This window comes from Sceloporus undulatus, chromosome 2 (assembly GCF_019175285.1).
Source record: "Sceloporus undulatus isolate JIND9_A2432 ecotype Alabama chromosome 2, SceUnd_v1.1, whole genome shotgun sequence".
Taxonomy (NCBI): Eukaryota; Metazoa; Chordata; class Lepidosauria; order Squamata; family Phrynosomatidae; genus Sceloporus; species Sceloporus undulatus.
In genome coordinates, this window is record NC_056523.1 from 159831632 (window position 1) to 159855291 (window position 23660).

A 23660-nucleotide genomic window follows, 5' to 3' on the forward strand; every position below is an offset into this window, starting at 1 on the left:
TCCACCTCTCCAGGAGATGCTTCCTCCGCCTCGATCCCCGCCTGGACCTGCTGTCGATCCAGGACGGACGGATTCTCCACCCGGACATCGACAACCTGCCGCTGGTAGCCTGGAGGATACAGCCTTGACCGCCCTGCCGGAGGCAGTGAGGACGGTGATCCTGGCTGCAAGGAAACCTTCCACCCAGCGGTCCTACGCCCTGAAATGGAGGAGGTTTAGCCTCTTCCTTGATCGAAAGGGCTTGTCTCCTGCTCAGGTGTCCACTCCAGTGGTGCTGGAGTTTTTGATGGCGCTTTTGGATGAGGGGTTGTGCCTTGCATCCATCAAGTGCTATTTGTCTGCCATTTGTGCCAAGTACCAATTCGGGGGGAGGGCTTCCTTTTTCAGGGATCCCTTGGTGAAGGGGTTCCTTAAGGGATGTGCCAACTTGTATCCTCTTGTGTTGGTACCAGCGCCGGCTTGGAGGCGGTACTGTCCGCACTCCAATCCAAGCCCTTTGAACCGATGGCCACAGCGGACTTGAGACTGTTGACTTGGAAAACCGCTTTTCTTGTGGCCATCACCTCTGCCCGGCGTGCGGGCGAACTCTATGCCTTACGGAGGGACCAGCCCTTCCTGAGGTTTCACAAGGACAAGGTGGTCCTCCGGACAGACATTATTTTCTTGCCAAAGGTTGTGTCTGCTTTCCACATGTGCCAGGACATTGTGTTGCCTACTCTCGCATCCAACCCGACTTCGGATGCGGAGCGAAGCCTACACTCTCTTGATTTCAGGAGAGCTCTGGCTTTTTATTTGGACAGAACTGCTGCCTCCAGTCGCTCTGAAAGACTTTTCCAATGCTACTCGGAGCCTGTGTCTGCGCAGAGGTTTTCCAAATGGGTGGCCGGTACCATCCACCTCTGCTATGAACTGTTGGGCAAACCTCTCCCTGGCAGGGTTCGGTCCCATTCTACAAGGGCAATGTCAGCATCCTCTGCATTCCTGTCGGGAATTCCCTTGGAGGATGTCTGCAAGGCTGCTGTGTGGTCCCAACCGCTGACTTTTATTAAGCATTATAGGTTGGATACCAGAGCCATCCGAGACGCAGCTTTCGGGAGGGCTGTGTTGGTTTCAGGGTTGCATTGATTGCACTACTGATGGTTTGTGGTTTCAGCATTTATGTACATAATGCCACTGGTTTACATTCTGTTGAATGTTGATTTGCACAGTTTCAATGGGACTGGTCTTGCATGACCCTTGGTTCCCTTCTCAGGTTTAGCAATGTTATTGCTATGTTTGGTCTGTGCATGAACAAAAAACCTGACTCCTTTATGGTTCAAGGTGTTTATTGTTGCAATAAATATACCTTTGGTTTACCATGGCACTGATCCTGAGCAGTCGGGCCCGACCCCGACCATCCTGTCTACTGAGACACATCTGATCCAACTGGGAGACACTTCCCAGATTGTCTGGATCTATACTGACACCGAGATACTAACCTTCCTACTTTGACACCACACACGTCTGTCTATGGAGGGGCCAATAGTCTAAGGGCTTGAACCCCTCCTCCCCGATGGGATTGAGCCAATCTCAGAACCAAGGTGGATGAGTTCGCTCGGATGGATGTCAAACTTTCTGTACAGGAAGGCCTCCTTCACCATTATCCCGACTTGGTCTTTGATTACAATACCGGCAGGTACCTGCTACCAGTGGATGCCAACAACCTCTGTCAGAACCTCTGAATGCAAATGGTTTATCTCCCACCCTGACTCGTATCGTGACAAAGGCTCAGGTTATCAGGGCTTCCACTCTGACCCTTCCTCCAGTGCCCCCCCCCCAAAAAAATCTGGAAAATGGCCAAATGGCTGATAAGACCAGCTCAGTTCCCAAACAAACGACCGACTGGCAGAGCCAGTGCAAAGCAACCAAGTCTTTGAGTCTAAGTGCAGAATCACAAGAGGTATTACAAAAAGTGTTGTCAAGAAGTCCGAAGTCCAGGGTATTAGGTAGGCAGGTTGATAAGGCAGTCCAAAGGTCAAGGGTTCCAGAAAGTCAAGATGGGTCAGCATTCCAAGAAGCAAGGTTTCAGTCCAAAGAGCAACAGGAGACAGAGTACTTTTCCCAAGAAAGCCAGATAATCACTGGCAACTAGACAAACATCCTACATGCTGCATGGGTTCAGGTGTATTTGATTACCCACACATTTCTGACATAGCCTCCGCGACCTACAAAGGCATTCCCTTTCAGCTCTCACTGACTGAAGGTAGGCACACTCCCTTGACTCTCTTCTATGTCCACAGCCTCTGCCACAGGGAGACTTTGCTGAGCCTCCTGAGATGTCACAGGCTCTACTGGAGCAGGCACAACAGAGCTAGGGCTGGACTCAGGCTCCACAGCTGCAGAGTCAAGTCCCAGAGACTCAGGCTCATCCTCTGAGTCCTCCTCGAGGCTGGGCATGACACACACACACACACACACACACCCGCCGAGAGTCTCTGTATGACAGACCCTTACTGGCAACCCCAGAGCACTCTCCAGCTCTGGATGCTCTTAGAGGGCATCACACTTTCCAACACCAGAGTTGGATTTGGAGAAGTCCCCTACTCCACAACACCTGGCCAAGCTGAATCCCACATCTCCTACAGACTGCGTCAGGTCCTGTTCGGATTGCATCATTCGGATGGCTAATGTGCTTGAACTCGAGGTCTCCCATACCAATGATGACGCAGTGGACGCCATTGAACATAGGATCCATGGCTTGGTACCGGCGCCACTTTCATTTGGGTATCTTTCTTCATTGGAGAAGATTGCCAGAAGGTCTTGGACCACCCCAGCCACCATCTCTTCTACTTCGATTTGTATTGCATTGCCCCATCAGGTCCCAATTGGCTTTTTGAGCACCCAAAGCCAAATTCTGCCATCATGGAAGGGTCGCAGCAAGCCTTCACACCGAGAACATCTTCATCTCTGGTGGACAAAGAGAGCAAGAAAATAGATGGCCTTGCTAAGAAATTCTACGCATCAGCAGTGTTGGACCTCAAGGTTGTCAACTACACAGCCTGTATGGGAACATACATCCAGCATCTCATGGAGCATGTGGAGCCCTTGATTGTCAAGATGCCAGATGACAAGAAGACGCTGGCTTCGGCTATCCATTCCAAGGCCCATTCCATTGGGACCCAACAAATTATATCAGCACGCCACTCGACAGATTGTGTGTCGAGGATCCTTTTGGGCTCAGTGGCTATCTGTAGATAGGTTCTGAGATGGGGAAGCGCACTTCTCTTTGTGGATAGGCTGAGGCCCTACCTTAACACCTGGACCTCGATCACATACAACTTGTGGGTCTTGGACATTGTCTGTAGGGGTTATTCCCTCAAGTTCAAAGAGCTCCCTGCCACTGGAGCTGTCCTCCCTACCACCCTCTCAGGCTCTACTTGACAAAGTGAGCATTTTATTGCAGAAGGGTGTTATTGAGCTGGTAGATCCCGCTCGAGCCTGTTACTGTTTCTTTTCCCGATACTTTACTGTCCCTAAGAGGGATTCTGGCCTTAGGCCCATTTTGGACTTGCAGCATTTGAACACCTTTATTGTATACCACCGGTTTCGTATGGTAACCCTTGCCTCTATTCTGCCATTCTTGCAGAAGGGACATTGGTTCACAACCCTCTATTTCCACAAGGGATCCAAAGAGATCACAGGAGGTTCCTCGCCTTCGTCATCGGGACTGAGTTCTTCCAGTACAGAGTCCTTCCATTCAGGCTGTCCATGGCACTGAGGGTCTTCACCAAGGGCATGGCTCCAGTTGTGGCCTACCTCCACCAACGTGGGATCACGGTCTTCCCATACTTGGACGACTGGCTCTTCACTGCCCCTTCCCAAGAAAAACTCAGCCAAGACTTACAGTTTGCTTTGTCTCTCATAGAGTCTCTCGATCTCACAATCAACAGAGAGAAGTCCAACCTGACCCCATCCAAACAAATCAGGTTCATCGGTTCAGTTCTTGATTCCAAGCTGTCTGTGGCCTTTCTACCTCCAGACAGATTTCAAGCTCTCATTACCTTTGGTCATTACCTTTAAAGCCCTCCATGGCTTGGGCCCAACCTACTTAAGGGATCGCCTCCTTCCATATAATCCGCCCCGCACCCTCAGATCCTCTGGGAGGAATTTGTTGCAGTCCACAAAGACCAGAAGACTTTTTCTGCGATCACTCCCACTTTATGGAATGGCCTGCCGGACGAGATCCATCAAATTACCAACCTAGAGAGCTTCAAGAAAGCTGTCAAGACGGATCTCTTCCAGCAAGCCTTCCCAGAATAGAACCCGGCCATGTAACGCTCCCCCCACAGACATATATAAGCAAAGATTTTGCCCACCGTTATTTTATTATTGTATTATTGTTTTTAGATTTTATCGTTTGTAATTTTAATGGATAGAATTGTTTAATCCTTTTTTAATGGGGGGAATTGTATATATTGTATTTTTTAAAGGTTGTACGCTGCTTTGATTGTGGTAACAAAAAGCGGGATATAAATTAAAGTTTTATTATAAGCTCTCCCCCATGCGGTCCACAACTGCCTCTCCTACAGAAGAATCGAGGCATGGACTGTCCAGATAGCTGTGAGTCACATGGTCTCAACAACCTATGTCACCCCGTGGGTGAGACTTCATCTCAGACCCTTTCAGCCCTAGTATCTCTCTGTCTTCGACCCTGTGTACGACTCTTCATCCAAATGGCTCACAATTCCAAGACCCATGGCCAAGGTATTACTCTGGAGGCTCAACCCAGCAACAACTGTGTCGGGATGCCCTTTACACCTTCACAGCTGCAGAAGCATCCCTCGAAGGATGGGCTGCTCACACTTTTTCAAGGACTGTCAAGGACAAGTGGTCCATTTCAGAAGGACAATGCCACATCAATGCCCTTGAGATTCTGGCAGTAGAGAAAGCTCTGTGGGCATTCCAATCACTTCTCTCGGACAAAGTAGTACTCCTTCTGATGAACAACAACACTGTCAGGAACAAAGTCCCGAACGTTGCTTGAGATCATGCTTCGAATCTGGGACTGGTGCATCCAGAACAGGATCCTCCTTTAGTCCATCTACCTCCCTGGGGAGGAGAACGAACTGAAGGACAACAACACTGTCATGTATTACCTCAACAAACAAGGAGGAACAAAGTCCTGAATGTTGCTCGTGATCACGCTTCGAATCTGGGACTGGTGCATCCAGAACAAGATTCTCCTTTAGTCCATCCACCTACCTGAAGAGGAGGACGAACTGGCAGACTGGCTCAGCAGGTCTTCCAACCAATGCCACGAGTGGCGCCTCCATCCCAAGACGGCCACCTACCTCTTTCATGTTTGGGGCGAGCTGATGATTGACCTGTTTGCCTCTCCCCAAAACACTCCTTGTACAAGTTTTGTTCTTGAACCTGAACACCAGGTTCTCAAGGAGATGCCTTCCAGTTTGAGTGGTCAGAAGGGATGGTTTACGCCGTTCCCACTTATCACAAAGGTCATGGCAAAGATGACATCGGACCAGTCCAATGCCCTACTCATCATGCCGTAGTGGCCAAGGCAACCATGGTTCGCTCCCCTTCTGCATCTATCCCGAAGGGAATATCTCAGGCTCGAGTTCTGTCCTGACCTCCTGTCCATACACAAATGTCGTATTCTGAACCCAGACATCGAGACCCTTCCCCTGGTGCCTTTGAGAATCCGTCCCTAGAGACTCTGCCTGACTCGGTATGGATGGTCATCCTGGCTGCTCAGAAGCCCTCAACCCAGAGGTCCTACCAGTTCAAGTGGAACAAGTTCTTGGACTTTCTCTAGAACAGGGACCTCTCTCCATCCTGTGCTTCAGTCCTGATAGTCTTAGAGTTCTTGATGACTCTGGCTGACTTGGGACTGTGCCTCACATCCATTAAATGCTACCTATCTGCCATTTGTTCACCTTACCAGTTCAAAGGCAGACCTTCCCTTTTCAAGGATTCTTTGATGAAGAGATTCCTTAGAGTTCAACAATCTTCACCCTCCTTCATCGGTACTGACACCGGCATGGAGCCTCAATCTCGTGCTTTCCTGTTTGTCAGCCAAGCCCTTTGAACCCATGGCCCCTATGGACTTGGAGATTGCTGACCTGCAAAACAATTTTCCTTGTGGCTATCACCTCTGCTCACCATGCGAGCGAGCTTTGTGCCTTGCGGATGGTCCAGCCTTACCTTCAGTTTCACAAGGTCAAAGTGGTCCTCCTTACCAACATTACCTTCCTTCCGAAGGTGGTGTCGGCTTTCCATGTCAACTAGGACATTGTGTTGCTAACTTTGGCCCCAAACCAAACCACCAGTATCGAGCGCCAGCTCCACACCCTGGATGTTCAGAGGGCGCTGGCTTTTTACCTAGACAGTACTTCGGGTTTGAGGCACTCTGAGAGACTTTTTGTGTGCTACTCGGAGGCCAAGAAGGGACTACCTGTGATTGCTCAGAGATTTTCGAAATGGGTGGCTCGTACCATCCATCTGTGTTATGTTAGAACTCCCTACTCAGATTCAGAACCACTCAGCTAGGGTCTTAGCGACCTCCTCCGCCTTTCTGACAGGGGTGCCTTTGGAGGATGCCTACAAAGCTGCTGTCTGGTCCCAGCCATTGACTTTCATCAAACATTACAGGCTGGATACCAGGGCCAGATAGAATGCAGCTTTTGAGAGGGCAGTGTTACTGTCAGGTTTTGCAGTTAAATGCATTTGCTGCATTACATGTTCTGTATGCTGCTGAAACTAAGCAAGTTTACACTGACATTTGCTTTGTTGTTATTATATATCTTTAAAACCTAGAAATGACATTTTCAAATGCATTGCGTGTTATATATGCTTTGACACTAAAGAAATGTCTTTGACAGTTGCACTTTAAGTTCAAGAATTTATTGTTGTTAAATACAACTTGTTTGAACTTTACATGTGTCATGACACTTCCTCCTCCACTGACTGAAGCTTGTCAGTCTAACCCATTTGTGTGATTCACAGAGACCACAAAGAAGGAGGACAGGTTGCTTACCTGTAACTGTATTTCCTCGAGTGGTCATCTGCGAATTCATACAAATCCCACCCATCCTCCCCTCAGTCGTGTCCTGCTCAGTGCTAATTCTCTTTGTCGCTGCTATGCGGCAAACTTTATGAAACTCAGGAAAGAGCGAGAACGCTAGGGGTTTTATAAGGGTGGGCGGAGCTACCATCAAAAAGCTGCAAACTAAGTTTTGCCCAGTGATTCCAGAAGTTTCCAAGCTTTACAGCACAGGCACAGATATAACCCATTTGTGTAAATTCGCAAATGACCACTCAAAGAAATACTATAACAGGTAAGCAACCTGTCCATTTCTGCAGTGTGCTTTGGACCTTGGTTTTCCTAGCTTCTGCTCTTCCTTGTGACATCTATTATCTTCTCTTTTTTTGTTCAAGTTTCCTAAATAATTATGGCCTGTTACAGACAGGCCAAAATAAAGCTGCTTCGAGTCACTTTGGAGGTATGGTATTTCAATGATGCATGCGTCCTAACAGTCCAAAAGCTGCACCAAAGCCACACTCCAGTTCTAAGGACTGGAGTGCAGCTTTGGTGCGGCTTTTCGACTCTTAGGACGCATGCATCATTGAAATACCATACCTCCAAAGTGACTCAAAGCAGCTTTATTTTGGCCTGTCTGTAACAAGCCTATGAACCATTTTTATTTCTGCTTATAATGTATTTATTTTTTTACAGGCAGTGCCAGTGCAGTATTGAAAGAATGGACAGTAACAGGCAAGAAAAAGGTAGGTTGTTGTTTGGATGTGAACTAGCTTTGGAAGGGTACACTTATGTGCTTAGATGACATTGATTTAGGATGCTGCTTATCTTATGGTTTCCAGATGGTACATTGTCAGCTGACATGCAGGTGTAGACATCTATAAATGTAATATAAGTTTGCTTCCCCCTTGTAAATGTATTATTCCCTTCCCCAACCATTTTAGCCCCCTGTGTACACCCTCCATGTATTTCTTGATCTGGTCTTTTCAAAACCTATTTCTACTACAGTGGTCCCTTGCCTTACGCGGGAGATCCGTTCCGGACCCTGCCACATAAGGCAAGTTCCACCTATGCTCAAGCCCCATTGAAAATAATGGGGCTCGTGCACACAGCATGCGCACCATACAGGAAATGGTGCAGGGCTTTCAGCATAAGCTGAAAGCCATGTAAAAGTCGGGCACATGGTACAAAGTGTTAGGCCTACATGCAGCTATACCAGCTGAATTGATCCAGAGACTTTGCCCTCCCTGGACACTGACATTAGCTTTCTTATTTTCTTCACCTCTGCTTTTGCCCTCTCCTTGCCCATTTTTGCCCAGTCTCCATTCTAATGGCAAGCTTAGGGCCTCATGGCCCATTCCTTAGAAGCAATTTCACCCTTTGTTGCCAGATGCCCTATGTACAGTATAGTTAGCCATGACTTGAACATAGGTCTTGAGTCTGAATTTACAAATGTTTCACTGCTTACTTTGAGACAGTTTTGTCAGTTGCCTGGAAGTAGGTTACTTTATATTTGTGCAAATCACTGGATTTTATTAAACTAACAATCTACAAAAATAGGCTGCTTGTTTCATATCAGTATATAAACTGCATTGTTCTTTACCCTTGCAGTTCCCTACCATATATACCTTTCCCCGAGTTTTCTTTCTCTCCTCTCATCCATATGGATCACTATCTGCTTTGGCTCCCCTTTCCTAGTCTTTCTCCCTGCCACTCTCTCTTTAGCATTCTCCTTTTGCAAAGCCCCCTTCCTGGGCTTCATATACTGTTCCTTATCTAAGTTTTTATACTGGTGAGTTCCTCTCTACATCCGAATAACTCTGTAATCTATCTTGGTCTATATGTGTCATGTTGACAGTTTAGCCAATGATTCCCAGAAGTTTTATCACCATTGCTACTGGAAAGTCCCCAGTTGTATTATAGTATAGATCAGGGGTAGGCAACCTGCAGCCCGCGGGCCGGATGCGGCCCGGCAAGGCCTTGGGACCGGCCCCCGTCTGGTCTTGCCGCCGATTGCCGCCGGAGCCTTTGGCCTATCAGGAGGAGGCGGGCAAGGGGGGCAATTGTCTATAGAAGCCTCCGAAACATGCATTTATATTAACATTTTTTTTTAAATCAGCAAATTTTTTTGCGTGTCCTCCACTTTTTATATAAAAAGTGTCCTCCATTTCAAAATTTTGTCCTACATTTGTCCCGGTTTATTTATTTAATTAATTTTTACAAAAATTATTTAATTATTTAATTTTTGGCTTCGGCCCCCCAGTTGTCTGAGGGACAGCAACCCGGCCCCCAGCTCAAAAAGCTTGCCTACCCCTGGTATAGATAATCTTGTCTCTAAAGCACACAACATAATGGGTACATCTTCTCAGTGAACTGAGAAGCCATTCATATAAATTAATAGAAAATTTCTTATTCTTCTTTGTGATCTCTGTGAATCACACAATTGGGTATTTCTATGCCTGCATAAAGCATATTGGGAACCTTCTGGAATTGCTAGGCAATTTTTGGTGGTAGCTCTACTTGTCTCTTATTACACTGTAGGCATTACCTCAGTTCCTTTTTGTCCACTCTGTTAGCAGCATCCAGGAACCCTCGCTCTGAATTTTTTTATTTTATTTCAAATCATTTGGATTTCTTGACTGGACTGTTTAACTACTTATTTTTCTGTTTTATCCCTTTGATTGAAAGTCGATCCTGGTTGACAATGATTTGGCAATGGTGACCACTTCCACCTCATTTAAGAAGTATTGTTAGTGTGGGGCAAAACTCTCTGGCTGGAACAGCTTCTCCCATTGCCTTCTTTGCTTGGGAAAAGGACCCAACGTGGTGTCAGGGATGATGGGAGTTGTAGCTCTTCACCTCTGGCTTTAACTCACCACCTTGTTATGCAGCGGAGCTGACCAGCTTTAGTCAGTGGTTAATGCTTTTCTTCCAAAGCAGCAGAGTTTCAGAGAATAGGCTGAAGACCCTGACAAACTCTCCAAGCCTTCTCACTCTTCTTCCTCAGAAGTCTTCAAACTTCTCCAGTATCCTGCTGGCTCTTGTATCTTCACTCAAGACACCAGACAACTCAGTAGTCTTATATAAAAGATCTACTTTATTCTACTATATACAAATACTATATGCCCTACAAATCACAATCTCTACAATCTCTCCAAAACACTACAACTATCCACAACTATCCAAACTACTCCAATCTACTCCACAAAATACATTGGCAATCATAGCAATTATTATAGCCATTGTTAAACACCACCCACTTAGTCAGTTTCCACCCAGTGGGCACATACATTCATTTTGATTGGTTCACATAGTTCAACCCATACTTGACAATTTCATCATCTCACCTTGTACACTTAATGAATCTCAGGTGTTTCCAATTGTACACTCTATAATTCTGTCCTTGGCATGCAAGCCTTCTAAATTACATTAACTTTTACCTGTGTGGCTTCTTAATTGATTTTGCTTAGTCATAGTGACTTTCACATACAGTGCTCCCTCGGGTTACGAAATTAATTCGTTCCGCGGCTAATTTCGTAACCCGAAAAACCTTCGTAACCCGAATTGCCATAGGCGCTAATGGGAAAAAAAGCCGCGGCTCTGCCGCGGCTCCATTTAAAACAGCGCCGGCGTTTTTTCGTAACCCGAAAAAACGTTCGTAACCCGAAACAATAAATCCCTATGGGATTTATTCGTATCCCGAAAAATTCGTAAGCTGGGTAATTCGTATCCCGAGGTACCACTGTACATGTTTTATTTCTTCTACTGTATGTCCCATGTTGCATTTTCTTTAACACGTGGATACTTGTGTCCATTGTAAAACTTTTATGCTGCAAGTACATAAAACCAGGAGTCTAGACTAGTAGGTTCAGTGTAATCAGCATCTTCTTCTTCTGCCATACTGAGGAAAATGTCTCCATCACATAAGACTGATTGTCCACAAATCTACCTCTATTGAATCATCATTGGATTCATCATGACTTGTTTGAACAAGCCAAATTTTGTGATCGTAGAGGCATCACAATCCAAACCTACTCCTTGATCTTCTTCTTGCCCACCTGACAAGTAGGGATGGAAACTCAGTGGGATGGTGAAAAAGTTTTTTTTGGCCTCCCTATTGCAAACTGTGCAGCCTCTATAGGGACCTATCAGCAGAATCTATGGGAGAGGATGTTGCCATTGCTGGACAAGTTACCTGACAAGGAGAGATTTATTCAGTGTGTTACAAAGTGCAGCACATTAGTTAGTGGGTCAGCAAATAAACTGCCTGCCATGTGGCTGACTGTGCATTGAAGGTCTTGGCCAGGTCTGTGGCTTTGTGAAGATATGCTTGGTTGCATTCCTCAGGCATCTCCACACAGGCTAGATCTGTACTTGAGGACACACCTTTCGTTGATTCCAACCTCTTCAATAAAGAGACAGATGAGAAACTTGAATTCACACAAACTATAAGGACAACAGTGAAGAAGTAAGGCATGCCTATGAATGACAGAGGCACTCCTAGATCATGTTACAGATGGCAAAGACCTGCATACAGTCAGAGACATTTCTTTACTCCTCCCTTTTCAAGGAGGCAAAGGCCTGTAACAGACTGCCAAAATAAAGCTGCTTTGAGTCTCTTTGGAGGTATGCTATTTAAATGATGCATGGGTCCTAAGAATCCGGAAGTTGCACCAAAGCTGCACTCCGGTGCTTAGGAATGGAGTGTGGCTTTGGCGCAACCTCTGGACTCTTAGGATCCATGCATCATTTAAATAGCATACCTCCAAAGAGACTCGAAGCAGCTTTATTTTGGCAGTCTGTAACAGGCCAAAGATATCCTTCCCAGTCTTCATCATCATCTGGAAAAAGACAGCCTTTCTCATCAGAATTGCTTTCCTTAAGGAAAGAAGCATCTTTGATTCCTCCATACTGAATTTCCTTGACTCCCCTGCACCCTTTGGTGACAGACTGACATGATTTGTCAAGACTTGGGCCGTGATTACCACTGATTTGTGGGTTCTCAATATCATCTATAGGAGATAGGCCATCAAATTTGAGGAAGATCCTCCTACTGGAACTTAACATATCACACTCCTTCCAAGGCCCTACTCAGAGAAGTACAGTCGCGCCTCGCCATACGCTGCCTTTTTATAGGTGGCTTTGAGCATAGGCGCTCAAAGCCGCCGGCATGCGCAGGGCGGAAGGGGCGGCGCGTCCCATTCAATTGAATGGGTGCGCGCGCCCGCGCCGCCGCGCACGAGCCCCATTGTTTCCAAGCATAGGCAGAATTTGCCTTACGCGAAGGGATCCGGAACAGATCCCCTGTGTAAGGCGAGGACCCACTGTATGTTTTCTCTTAGCCAGGGGTGCCATCAAGCTTATTCCAGTGTGACTTATTCAGCACAATTTTTTTCTCCTGATACTTTATTGTGTTGAAAAAGGATGGAGGACTTTGACTGATATTGGACCTTCATTGTTTGAATCTGTGCATTGATCACAGATGTTTTTGTATGGTAACACTGACACTCATCCTTCCCCTGTTGCAAAGGAGTGATTGGTTCACTACTCTGGACCTCAAAGACATCTATTTTCATATTGGAATTCAACCTTCCCACAGGCAATTGGTGTGGGATGACAGCTGTTTCAGTTTTGCATCCTTCCCTTTGGTCTGTTGACGACACCCAGATTCTTCACATACATGGCAGTAGGAGCTACTTCCCTTTGCCAACAAGGAATTGCTTTCCTTATGTGGACAACTGGCTATTAGCAGCAAATTCCAGGAAAGACTTGATTCGACATGTCAACGAAATTCTGTCCTTTCTGAACTCTTTGGGTCTGATTGTCAAGAGAGAAAAATCCAACTTACCTCACAGGAAGTATGGTTCATTGTTGCCATGCTGGGTTTGAAATGAAGGATTGCATACCTTCCTCAAGACAGATTTCTGGTACAAGCTGTTATCATGCAAATATTCCAGAAGGACTACCATCAAGTCTCTCCAGGTTCTTTTACAACATATGGCTTCGACCGCCACTATTACCGTATTACCATTTCCATCATGGTTCCTTTTGACATTCGATCTACTCACGGATCTCCCTTTTAAAAGGCTCACTATTCCCCGCTCCATCTGAAGAACCCTGGACCGGTTGCTCAATCCCATGAATGTCTGTGTGGAGATGCCATTCCTCTCAATGCAATCTCAGTTGTCACTGACGACAAACATTTCCATGAAAGGGTGGAGTGCCCATTCCTAAGGTCTCACCATCAAGAGAAAGTAGACTGCCACAGAGGTGAATTTTCACATCAATGCTCTGAAGATGTTGACAGTAGAGAAGGTGCTCAGAGCCTTCGAATCCCTTCTTCAAAACAGAACGGTTTTACTGGTCACGGACAACACAACTGTAATGTTTTATTTGAACAAACAAGGTGGCACAAAGTCTCAGCTTCTACTTGACAATTCGAATCTGGAGATGGTGCATCCTCAGAGGCATTTTCTTCAGGCAGTTCACCTGCATGAGAAAGAGAACACCTTGTGGGTGAACTCAGCTGCTTGTCAGATTCATGCCATAAATGGATGCTCCATCCCGATGTCTTTCAAATGCTGTTTCAGCAGTGGGGCTTTCCAACAATTGATCTTTTCACGTCAAATAAACAGGCAATGCCCACAGTTCTGCTCCAGGAGTCAGAACCACAGCTTTGAAGCAATGCTTCTTTTTCAAATGGACAGCGAAGATGCCTTTCCACCCTTCCCTCTAATTACCCAAGTGGTGGCAAAGTTACAGATTGATGGGAAGAGTGCCATCCTGATCACCCAGTGATGGCCATGACAACTGTGGTTTGCCACTCTCCTACATCTAGCCCATAAAGAGTATCTTCACTTGCCTCTCTATCCAGATTCCCTCACTCTTCACGAAGGACGAGTTCAACATTCAGATTTGGAGACCGTACATCTGGTTGCATGGAGGATTCGATCTTGAGGTATTTGCCTGAATCTTTGTGTGAGGTCATTCTAGCTGCCCATAAGCCTTTGATGCAGAAGTTTTATCAATTTGAGTGGAGTAAGTTTCAGAAGTCTTTGATTGAAAACAGTTATCTCCATCTAAAATTGAGCTAGCACACGTCCTAGATTTCCTTATGTCATTGGCAGATGCAGATTTATCCTTATCTTCCTTAAAGTATTACCTTGCCACCATTTGCCCACACTTCCAGTTTGAGAATCATTCATCATTTTTAAGCATCCTTTGATTAAGTAGTTTCTTAATCTTCAGTAATCTTCATCTTCATGCATCGGTACCTACACTGGCATGGAGCCTCAAACTAGTCCTCTTATAATTATCCAGAAAACCTTTCAAACCCTTAGTAAGAACAGCCTTACAACTGCTTACCATGAAAACTGCATTTTTGGTTGCTGTCACGTCTACCAAACAGGCTGGTGAACTGTGTGCTGTTCATGTGGACCAGCCTTATCTTTGTTTCCATAAGGATAAAGTTGTTTTTCTGCTGGACATCACCTTTTTTGTCTAAGATGGTTGTATCTTTTCACATGAACCAGGGCATTATTACCTACCTTTGTACCAAACCCAACTCCCTGTATGAAATGCACTGTGCATTTTCTTGATGTTTGGAGAACATTGGTGTTCTATGTGGACAGAGCTTCGAATTCACATCAAACTAACAAACTATTTGTATGTTGCTCGAATTCACAGTTAGGACAACCCATTACTTCTCAGAGGTTCTCAAAATGGGTGGTTTCTACAATACATCTTGCGTATGGAAAGATTCCCCTCTGCTTGAATTTGAGCACATTCTACCAGGGCAATAGTAGCTTCATCTGTTTTTCTTAGTGGAGTACCCTTGGAAAAGATTTGCAAAGCTGCTTTCTGGTCCCAACCTTTGATGTTTATCATTCAGTATAGGTTGGAAATCAGGTCTTATGATGATGCAGCTTTTGAGAGGGGAGTGTTGATGTCAGATGTTCATTAAGTGTATACCTGCCAATTTTATAGGTTTGTTCTTGTTAATAAAAATTGTTATGGTTCATCAATACGATTTTCCCTCCACCTGTCACAGTTAGCTTGTTAGTCCCAATTATGTGATACATAGAGACAACAAAGAAGGAGGACAGGTTGCTTACCTGTAATAATAATAAGAAAAATTTATTTATATCCCGTCTCTCTGTGGAACACAACTGGGGCGGCTTACAGTTAAAATAATACAGTTCCATATCCCGATATTCCACCTCCTTAAAATAGCAATTAAACAGTACAGTTAAAATATTCCTTAAAACATACCTCCGGCGGGCTTACCCCTCTCTACCTGATTAAGATGCTACTCTTATCTGCGATGATGATTCTCTGTAAATAACCACTGATGTATTTATTGAATTGATTGCTGGATTTTATGACTGTATTGTATGTTTTGATCAGGTTGTAACCCCGCCTCGATCCGTAGGGGCAATATAAATAAAAAAAATTATTATATTATTATTTTTATAAAAGAAAACAATCAATCAACAATGGCTATAGCATGGTTCTGGAGAGTAGTAGGTTCAGATGTTCAGATTCTTTAGTGGCCAGTTATCTATGCAGGGAAGGCCTGCTGGAAAAGATCTGTCTTGACAGCTTTTTAAAAGATGTTTAAGGTGGTAATATGACGGATATTCTCTGGCAGGCCGTTCCATAATCTGAGAGCGGTTGCCGAAAAGGTCCTCTGGGCAGTTGTAGACAGTCTGGTTTTTATAGGTTGTAACAAATTCCTCCCAGAGGACCTGAGTGCACAGGGTAGATTGTACGGCAGGAGGCAGTCCTGAAAATAGGTTGGACCCAAGCCATTTAGGGCTTTAAAGGCCATAATCAACACCTTGTACTGCCCGGAAACTAATAGGAAGCCAGTGGAGTGATTTTAGAACAGGTGTTATATGTTCACTCCTGGCTGTGCCAGAGACCAACCTCGCTGCCATGTTCTGTACTTATTGAAGCTTCTGAACTAAGCACAAGGGTAGCCCCATATAGAGTGCATTACAGAAATAGAGTCGTGAGGTTACCAGCGCATGTTCCACAGTTTCTAGGTCCCCTAACTTCTAGTAAAGGACACCACTGCCATATCAGCCGAAGCTGATAAAAGGTGCTCCTGACTGTTGCATTCACCTGATTCGTCATGCGAAGCAACGGATCTAAGGAGTATCCCCAGACTGCGAACACAGTCCTTTGAGGAGAGTGTTGCTGGAATATAGAGTCACAAGGAAAATGTACAATGTGGGTTTTAATAGTAACCAGGCATTAAAGGGTTACTGTGAGCCATAATGATTAGGCATTTAAACAGGAAGTGCCATCAAAAAGATAGTCAACAAGTGTTGTAAAGTACTGTAGGATGCTGCCAGTCTGAAAAGTCACTCAGGAGGGTGGCTGGATCCTTTGTGGCACCAGAGGGAGCCTTCGCTAGAGTAGTGATGAGCATTTTAAGTGGGTTGTTACTAGTGTGGATGGTGAATGGTGTCCAGGGACGTAGCCAGGATTTTAAGAAGGGGGGGGGGTCCAGACTAAGTGCCGCCATTATAATGGGGCTTGGGTGCGGCAGCACAGCAGCACACACCATTCATTTTTTTCTAATGGAAGGGGGGTCCGGACCCCAAGGACCCCCCCTTGGCTACGTCCCCGTGGTGTCGATGTATATATTGTTGTACACAGTGGAACTTCTTGTAAAAATAAAAGCCTCATCTGAGAGAAGTTTACAGTGTCTCTTTGCTCATTAAGACAGGGAGAGGTGTTTCTCCAGCTCACAAGCTGCTGATTACAGTCACGAAGGTGGAAAATCTGGTGCCAAACGTTGACGTGTTGCCTCACATGCTCCGCAATATCAAAAGTGTTTTAACAAGTGTGACCCCATCTAGGACGAGTGGTTGTATCACAATGCCTGGGTTAGGGGCCCTCACTGGAAGTACCTCTGTGTTGTCTGGATTCAGTTTTAATCTGTTTTTCCTCATCCAGTCCATTACTGCTTTAAGACATTCATTGAGAGGCGAGACGCTACCTGAAGTTATAGCTGTAGACCAAAACATGGAGAAATATATTTGGGGGTGTTTCATCAGCATACTGGTAACACCCCGCCCCATGTCTCCGGATGATCTCTCTCAGTGGCTTCATATATATATTAAATAGCATTGGAGACAGGATGGCACCCTGAGGGATGCTACAATTATGCTCCTTTTTTTGATGAGCAACTGTCGCCAAGCATCACCCTTTGGAATCTGCCTGAGAGGAAGGAACAGAACCATTGCAATGCAATGCCTCCAATTCCTAACCCTCTCAGGCATTCCATGAGGATGTCATGATTTCTGTAACGCGTTCTACATGGGGCAACCCTTGTACCAAACCCGGAAGCTTCAATTAGTGCAGAATATGGCAGCTAGGTTAGTCACTGGATGCTCCAGGACTAGCCACATAACACCTATTCTGCAAGATCTTCATTGGCTGCCCATTCGCTTCCGAGCCCAATACAAGGTGTTGGTTATTACCTATAAAGCCCTAAATGGCTTGGGCCCGGGGTACTTGGAGGACCGCCTCTCCCCATATAATCCGCCCCGCGCTCTCAGATCGGCCGGGAAGCAGTTGTTGAGAGTTCCTGATATGAAGTACACCGTGACTGCACAGAGGGCATTTTCCAGCTCAGCCCCGCAGCTTTGGAACTCTCTTCCCGGCGAGCTCCGCTCGGTTACCTCCCTTGACCTGTTCAAGAAAAAGCTGAAGACCTACCTCTTCCAACAGGCTTTCCCCCTAGGTGTTGTGATATCTGCTCTCTCCCCGTTACACTAGCACTTTTAAGCTAGTTATTGTTGTGGTTTTTAATGTTTGTAATTTTTATCTTGTTTTTAAAAAATTGATGTATTTGTTATGAGATTTTATAATGTAGATACTGTTGTAAATTGTACATTGTTTAATAATAATAATAATAATAATAATAATAATAATAATAATAATATTGTTTAGTACCCTTGTTGTAACCTGCTCTGATCTCCTTGGAAGAGCGGGCTATAAATAAATAAACAGTAAATAAACAGTATTGTGTCGAAAGCCGCTGAGAGGTCCAGTAGCACCAACAAGGTCACACTACCCCCTGTTGATGCTCCAGCAAAGGTCATCAGCCAAGGCAACCATGGCAGTCTCAACTCCATAGCTTGTCTTAAAGCCAGTTTGAAATGGATCCAGATAATCGGTGTCCTCCAAGACAGCTTGGAGCTGACGAGCAACAGCCCTTTTGATCACTTTGTTTTAAAATGGTAGATAGGAGACTGGCCTATAGTTGGATATGTCTAGGGGGTCCAGGAAATTTTTTTTTCAGAAGCGGCCTAACCGTCACTTCGTTCAGACAAGATGGAACACTATCTTCCCTAAGGGATGCATTGATGACGTCTCTCAAAAAACATCTGTAATTGTAGTTCTTCAGGTTGTCGTCTGTGAATTCACACAAGCCCACCCATCCTCTCCACATGTTGTATCCTGCACCTGTTACCTATAGATGCTGCAAAGCAGCATCCTTTGGAACTGAGGTAAATGAGCAGGAATGGCTAGGGTCTAATAAGAGATGGGTGGAGCTACCACCACAAATCTGCCTAGTGATTCCAGAATGTTCTGAATATACTTCACGTAGGTGCAGGAATACCCACTTGTGAATTCACAGATGACTATTTGAATAACTACAGTTACAGGTTAGTAACGTGTCCTTATTGATAGGAGAAATGTAATAGAAATACCAAGAATTCACTTGGAATAGGCAGGAGATCCTGTAGTAACTTCCATACCTTCTTATGTAGACAAGAATGGGATTCTAGCCAATGGTATGTGTACTCCAGATGTTTGAAAAAAATCTTATCTGCATTAATGTTACTTAATTTCTGTGCAAAGAATAACTGGCATTTGTGTCCTGTATCAAATAAAGTATGATACAAATAAAGTATGATTAATCCTGCTGCTTCTAATCATGATGAAAGGTTTAAGAAAACAGGGGAAGTAGAAAAGCCTTACCTTCTAACCACTAGAAAGCTTATTGAATCAAGCCTCTGGCTTTCAAGATTTTATAAGGCATTTGCCACACATTGTCAAGCATATCTTTGCTGGTATAGGGGCTAGACTCAGGTAACTTTGATTTCCAGAGAGCTTGGTCCCATGGTGAGTAACACTTTGGCCTGAAGGCTATTGGTATTTCTGGCTAGAGTAGACCTATCTAAATAGTGTTTGAATTGAGGCCAGTCTGTGTTTCTTTTCTTTTTTTCCTTTCTACAGAGTCATGGAATATACCCTTATCTTAGGAGAAGCCAGTCCTTCACATTAACTGATAGTGGAGAGTACAGTGCGCCCACGTTATACGTGGGCATGCTATATGTGGAAAGCTGCGAGGGAGTATGCGGGGTGCAAGGGACAGCGCATCTCATTCAGATGAATGGGGCACATCCCGTCACATGCATGAGTCCGATTCACTAGAATGGGGCTTCAGCAAGCACGGTATTTGGCATATGCGGGGGGGGGGGGTCCAGAACGGATCCCCCGCGTAAGCCAAGGGCGCACTGTAATATGATTATTGCTCCCCAGCAACACAGACTTTCCCTGTGAATTGTTTCTGTGCAGAACATACTTCATGTTTATTAATCCCAGTCTTCTGGTTCTAATTGTTAAATAAATCCCACTTTTAAGGGATCATTGCCAAGAACCTGACTAATAAAGAATTCAATTCTCTCATGTTAAAGCACTTAGAATGATCTTGTTTTACTTCAGGAATGCAGCTTTGCTTTTTTTCCCCTTCCCTTTTTCTTTTTCCTTGGTGTGGTTGGGTATATTAATCCCCAGAACAAAAAAAAGAAAACCAAGCCAAAGCCTTCTGCAGAATCAAGTGCCAGCCTTCGTGACCCTAGCAAGCCAACATCTGCTGAAGAGGAACAGTCTGCAGCTTCATTGGAGAAGGGTGGAATCAATGGTTACCATGTCAATGGCTCGGCCAATGACACAGAGTCTGTGGACTCACTCAGCGAAGGCTTGGATACACTTTCCATAGATGCCAGAGAGTTGGAAGAAAGTGAACCTGTTATGCCTGAGGTGCCTGATGTAGCAGGTAAGTTCTCTGTCAGTTTGTTTCAAAGAAGCGGAAAAGCTGTGTAAGTGTACAAAGAAAACAGGAGGGCCTTGTACTCTCCCTTCTGCTGATATGCCTCCCAGCACAATGATTAGTTTTTTAAGTTAAGATTTGCTTTGTGCTGTTTTGGCGGCTTTGACAGAAAGGAGGTCAAGTAGTTCTTTTCAGATAACTATGAAACCATTACAGGTTCCCAAAAAGAGGGCTAGGAAATGGGAATAGGGACCAACTGAAGATGCAGATGCCTAGGTTTTGTACTACGCTAGAAAGTGCATAGATTAGATTTGCAATAACTGTTCAGGGATGGATACTAAGTTCTATCTAGGTGGGTATTCACAGTAAGCTTTACTGTTTCATGTTCTTTTATAGAGGAAAAGCTGTGTTAAAACTTTAGTAAAAATTTTTAAGTAACCTCATCTACATAGTTTCAGTCTGTTATGCTCTGTCATTTTGACTTACAATTTTTGAATTAGAAACTCTTCTTTCTCTCCTCAGCAACACTTGAGTTTAAAAATGCAATAACAGACTTCAGTCCAAAGTCTGCCACTATGCGGTCTTCACAGAATACCCAGTCTCCTAGAGTCCAGCCTGAATTGCGGAGCCCTGGCAAGCCACTCTCCAGGCCTGTGTCAAGCAGCCAGTCGTCTGCTCCTTCATCTCTGACAATACTAGATGAAGTCCCTGTGTCCTCTGGAAACAAAAAGCTAGGTAAACCTGGAGTGATCTGTGGCTGCTACACAATTCTGATGGTTATTTCCTAATTTCAGGGAGCAGATCCTGAATGGTTACAAAATGAGAGTAATGCCAAATTACACTTGTCAGGCTAGTAATTTTCAGTGTGTATCTCTTATTTTCTGTTGAGTCATTGTGGTATAGTGGATTTTACTGTGTTTGAATCTGTTTAGACATATCTTACTGGGAAACTGCACCAAGTCAGTCTCTGGATGCCACAGATGAACAGTCCACTTACAGCAGGTTATTCTCTGCATACCAGCATATGCAACAGGACATCTAAAGCTTTAAATTTTAAATGTCTATTTTTTTTGGTTGAGATGCAGAGGGTTAGAAAGGGTGTACAGCTGGAGATGTATTCTGTTTCTCTTTTTCATGACCAGCGAATGAGGCAGTGCAGTATAACAGTAATTGATCCATTTTGACATATACCACTGATATTCCTATCCTCTGTTTACCACTTTACATCCTTGCATTACAAGGATTTTGATCTTCCTGAAAAGGACTCGAAGATGGCTGTCAATCCCTTCTCTCCCCCAACCCCCGCCAAGGGCTGGTAAATTCCTGTGCTGCCTTTAATATCAAGCTCAAACAGTTTTATGCTGGTCCAGAAAGACCTGACCTCCAGGGAAGACTGCATGTCAAAGTGCTTGGCAGCCACCTAAATCTGGTGGTTTATCATTTGGCTCTTCTGATAAACAAATCAAATTGCTGGGTAAATGTCTCTCTCCTATTCTAGTTGAGTTCCAGCTTGGTTTCTATTAGGGCTGCAGAGAATTCTTGTAAGATACAGAAAGTATTGAGTAAACTGAAGATTAATTTGTAGAACACATTAGGCAGACAGTCAGCTGAAATTGAATTTAATTGGATTGCTTAGTGGTGGGAATTTTATGGGCTGTTCACTTGAAATTTCACATCTCTGTTGAGCAAGCTGTGGGTGACACCCTGGCTTTCCTCCTGCTGATACAGAATTGAAATGAGAATTGAAATACTTTAATGAATTAATATTCTTATCAAGAAGGTGCTCATGGATTTAGAGTGTATATTCCCCCACATATTTCATTATACATCTTACCACAAAGTTTTTAAAGTGTTTGTACTCTTTTGCTTTCTCAGTGTGAGCTTGTCCTTGAACCAGAGAAAGAGACCCAGTGGCTAATGAGAAGAGACAATGCTTGCAGTTTCTTTCTTAGTCTCTATACTCATCTCTGCCTGTCAGGAAGAAAGACCTCCAAGACCCTGTTTCTAAACATGATCATTATCTGTAACTTTGAGGAGACTGGAATATCCGGCTCCTGGTGGCAGTGGTTCACCTTCTTGCTATAACAAGGGCTGTAACAAGCATCTGGCATTTCCACTTTGCAAGGGGTGCACACTTCAACAATTCTCAGTGATGGAAATAAGCATGGAGACATGCTCTGTTGGTGATGAAAGGCAGAGAGTCTAACCTTGCAACTGGCAACTAAGCCTCACAACTTTTTTTTTCTAAAAGAACTTGCTCTTGTACTGATTTGAGTTTACTAGAAAGATACATTGTCAGAATTAACTTCGACAAATATTTGTTTGGAAAGAGATAGCAGGTTTTATTTTATCTACACGCAAATAGTCTTCAGTTTTGGTGATTTGTATGAACCCTAGAAAGACTAGGGTTATATTTTGCTTTTACATCTATGTTTTTGTTTCAGGTTCCAATATTGAAAAATCAGTGAAAGACCTTCAGCGCTGCACTGTTTCTCTGGCTCGATATCGTGTTGTTGTTAAAGAAGAAATGGATGCCTCTATTAAGAAAATGAAGCAGGCCTTTGCAGAGCTTCAGAGCTGGTAGGCTAGCATCCAAGGAGAGTGAAGTGTTCAAATAAGAGTAACTTTAAGGTGTTTGGGTAAAAGTATAGAATTTTAGCTTACTGATTTTTCTCATTTTTTTTCCATACAATGTGAGTGGTTACCCCAGGCCTTGTGGAATCATATGGTCAGACACTTCTTTTTATTAATTAACGTCCCCTGGAAATGCTCAAAAGGACCTTATTGGCAATAAATGAATGAAAGTGTCAGATGATTAGTTTGTCACATGGTAGCTGGGATCCTCCTGTGAAGAACATAGCTGCAGGATGCAAATCCTAGCTATTTGACTCTGCAAGATTCATATGAATGGTTTTGTCTTAATCACAGTGGTTGTCATGCATCATAATAATAATAATAAATAAAAGCTTTATTTATATACCGCCCTTCGAAACATCAGGGCGGTGAACAACAATAAATATAACAATACAATACAGCGTAATAAAAACAATACAATTAGAACAATAAAAACACTTATACCAGATCACCAACTGCTAACAGAGGGGGGGGGAGGGCATTCAGGGAGAAAAATCAGGGGTAGGCCTGCTTGAAAAAGAACGTTTTCAACCCCTTCTTAAATTGGGCCAGGGAGGTTGCTGAGTGGAGCTCAATGGGCAGCGAGTTCCAGAGGGTAGGGGCCGAAGTGGAAAAGGCCCTCCTGGTGGTGTTGACTAATCTAGCCTCCGGAACTCTTAATAGGTGCTGCCCGGTGGATCTGAGTGTGTGGGGCGGATTGTACAGAGAGAGGCGGTCCTTTAAGTACCCTGGGCCCAAGCCATTTAGGGTTTTATAGGTTATAACCAACACCTTGTATTGCGCCCGGAAGCGAATAGGCAGCCAATGTAAGTCTTTTAAGACCGGTGTTATGTGGCTGGTCCTAGATGTATTAGTGACCAGTCTTGCCGCCATATTCTGCACCAATTGCAGCTTCCGCTTATGGTACAAGGGTTG

At 44.5% G+C, this 23660-nt stretch overlaps 1 protein-coding gene across 2 annotated transcripts in view; it reads left to right on the forward strand.

Moving 5' to 3' along the window:
• The window catches only part of SPATS2 (spermatogenesis associated serine rich 2), an 87813-nt gene that overhangs the window by 43751 nt on the left and 20402 nt on the right, over positions 1 to 23660 (forward strand). For both annotated transcript variants that reach the window (XM_042448890.1, XM_042448891.1), the window contains 4 exons: positions 7733 to 7782; positions 19856 to 20117; positions 20634 to 20846; positions 22556 to 22691. In XM_042448890.1, the coding sequence (XP_042304824.1) occupies positions 7733 to 7782; positions 19856 to 20117; positions 20634 to 20846; positions 22556 to 22691 (661 nt within the window). The remainder of the gene's footprint in view (positions 1 to 7732; positions 7783 to 19855; positions 20118 to 20633; positions 20847 to 22555; positions 22692 to 23660) is intronic.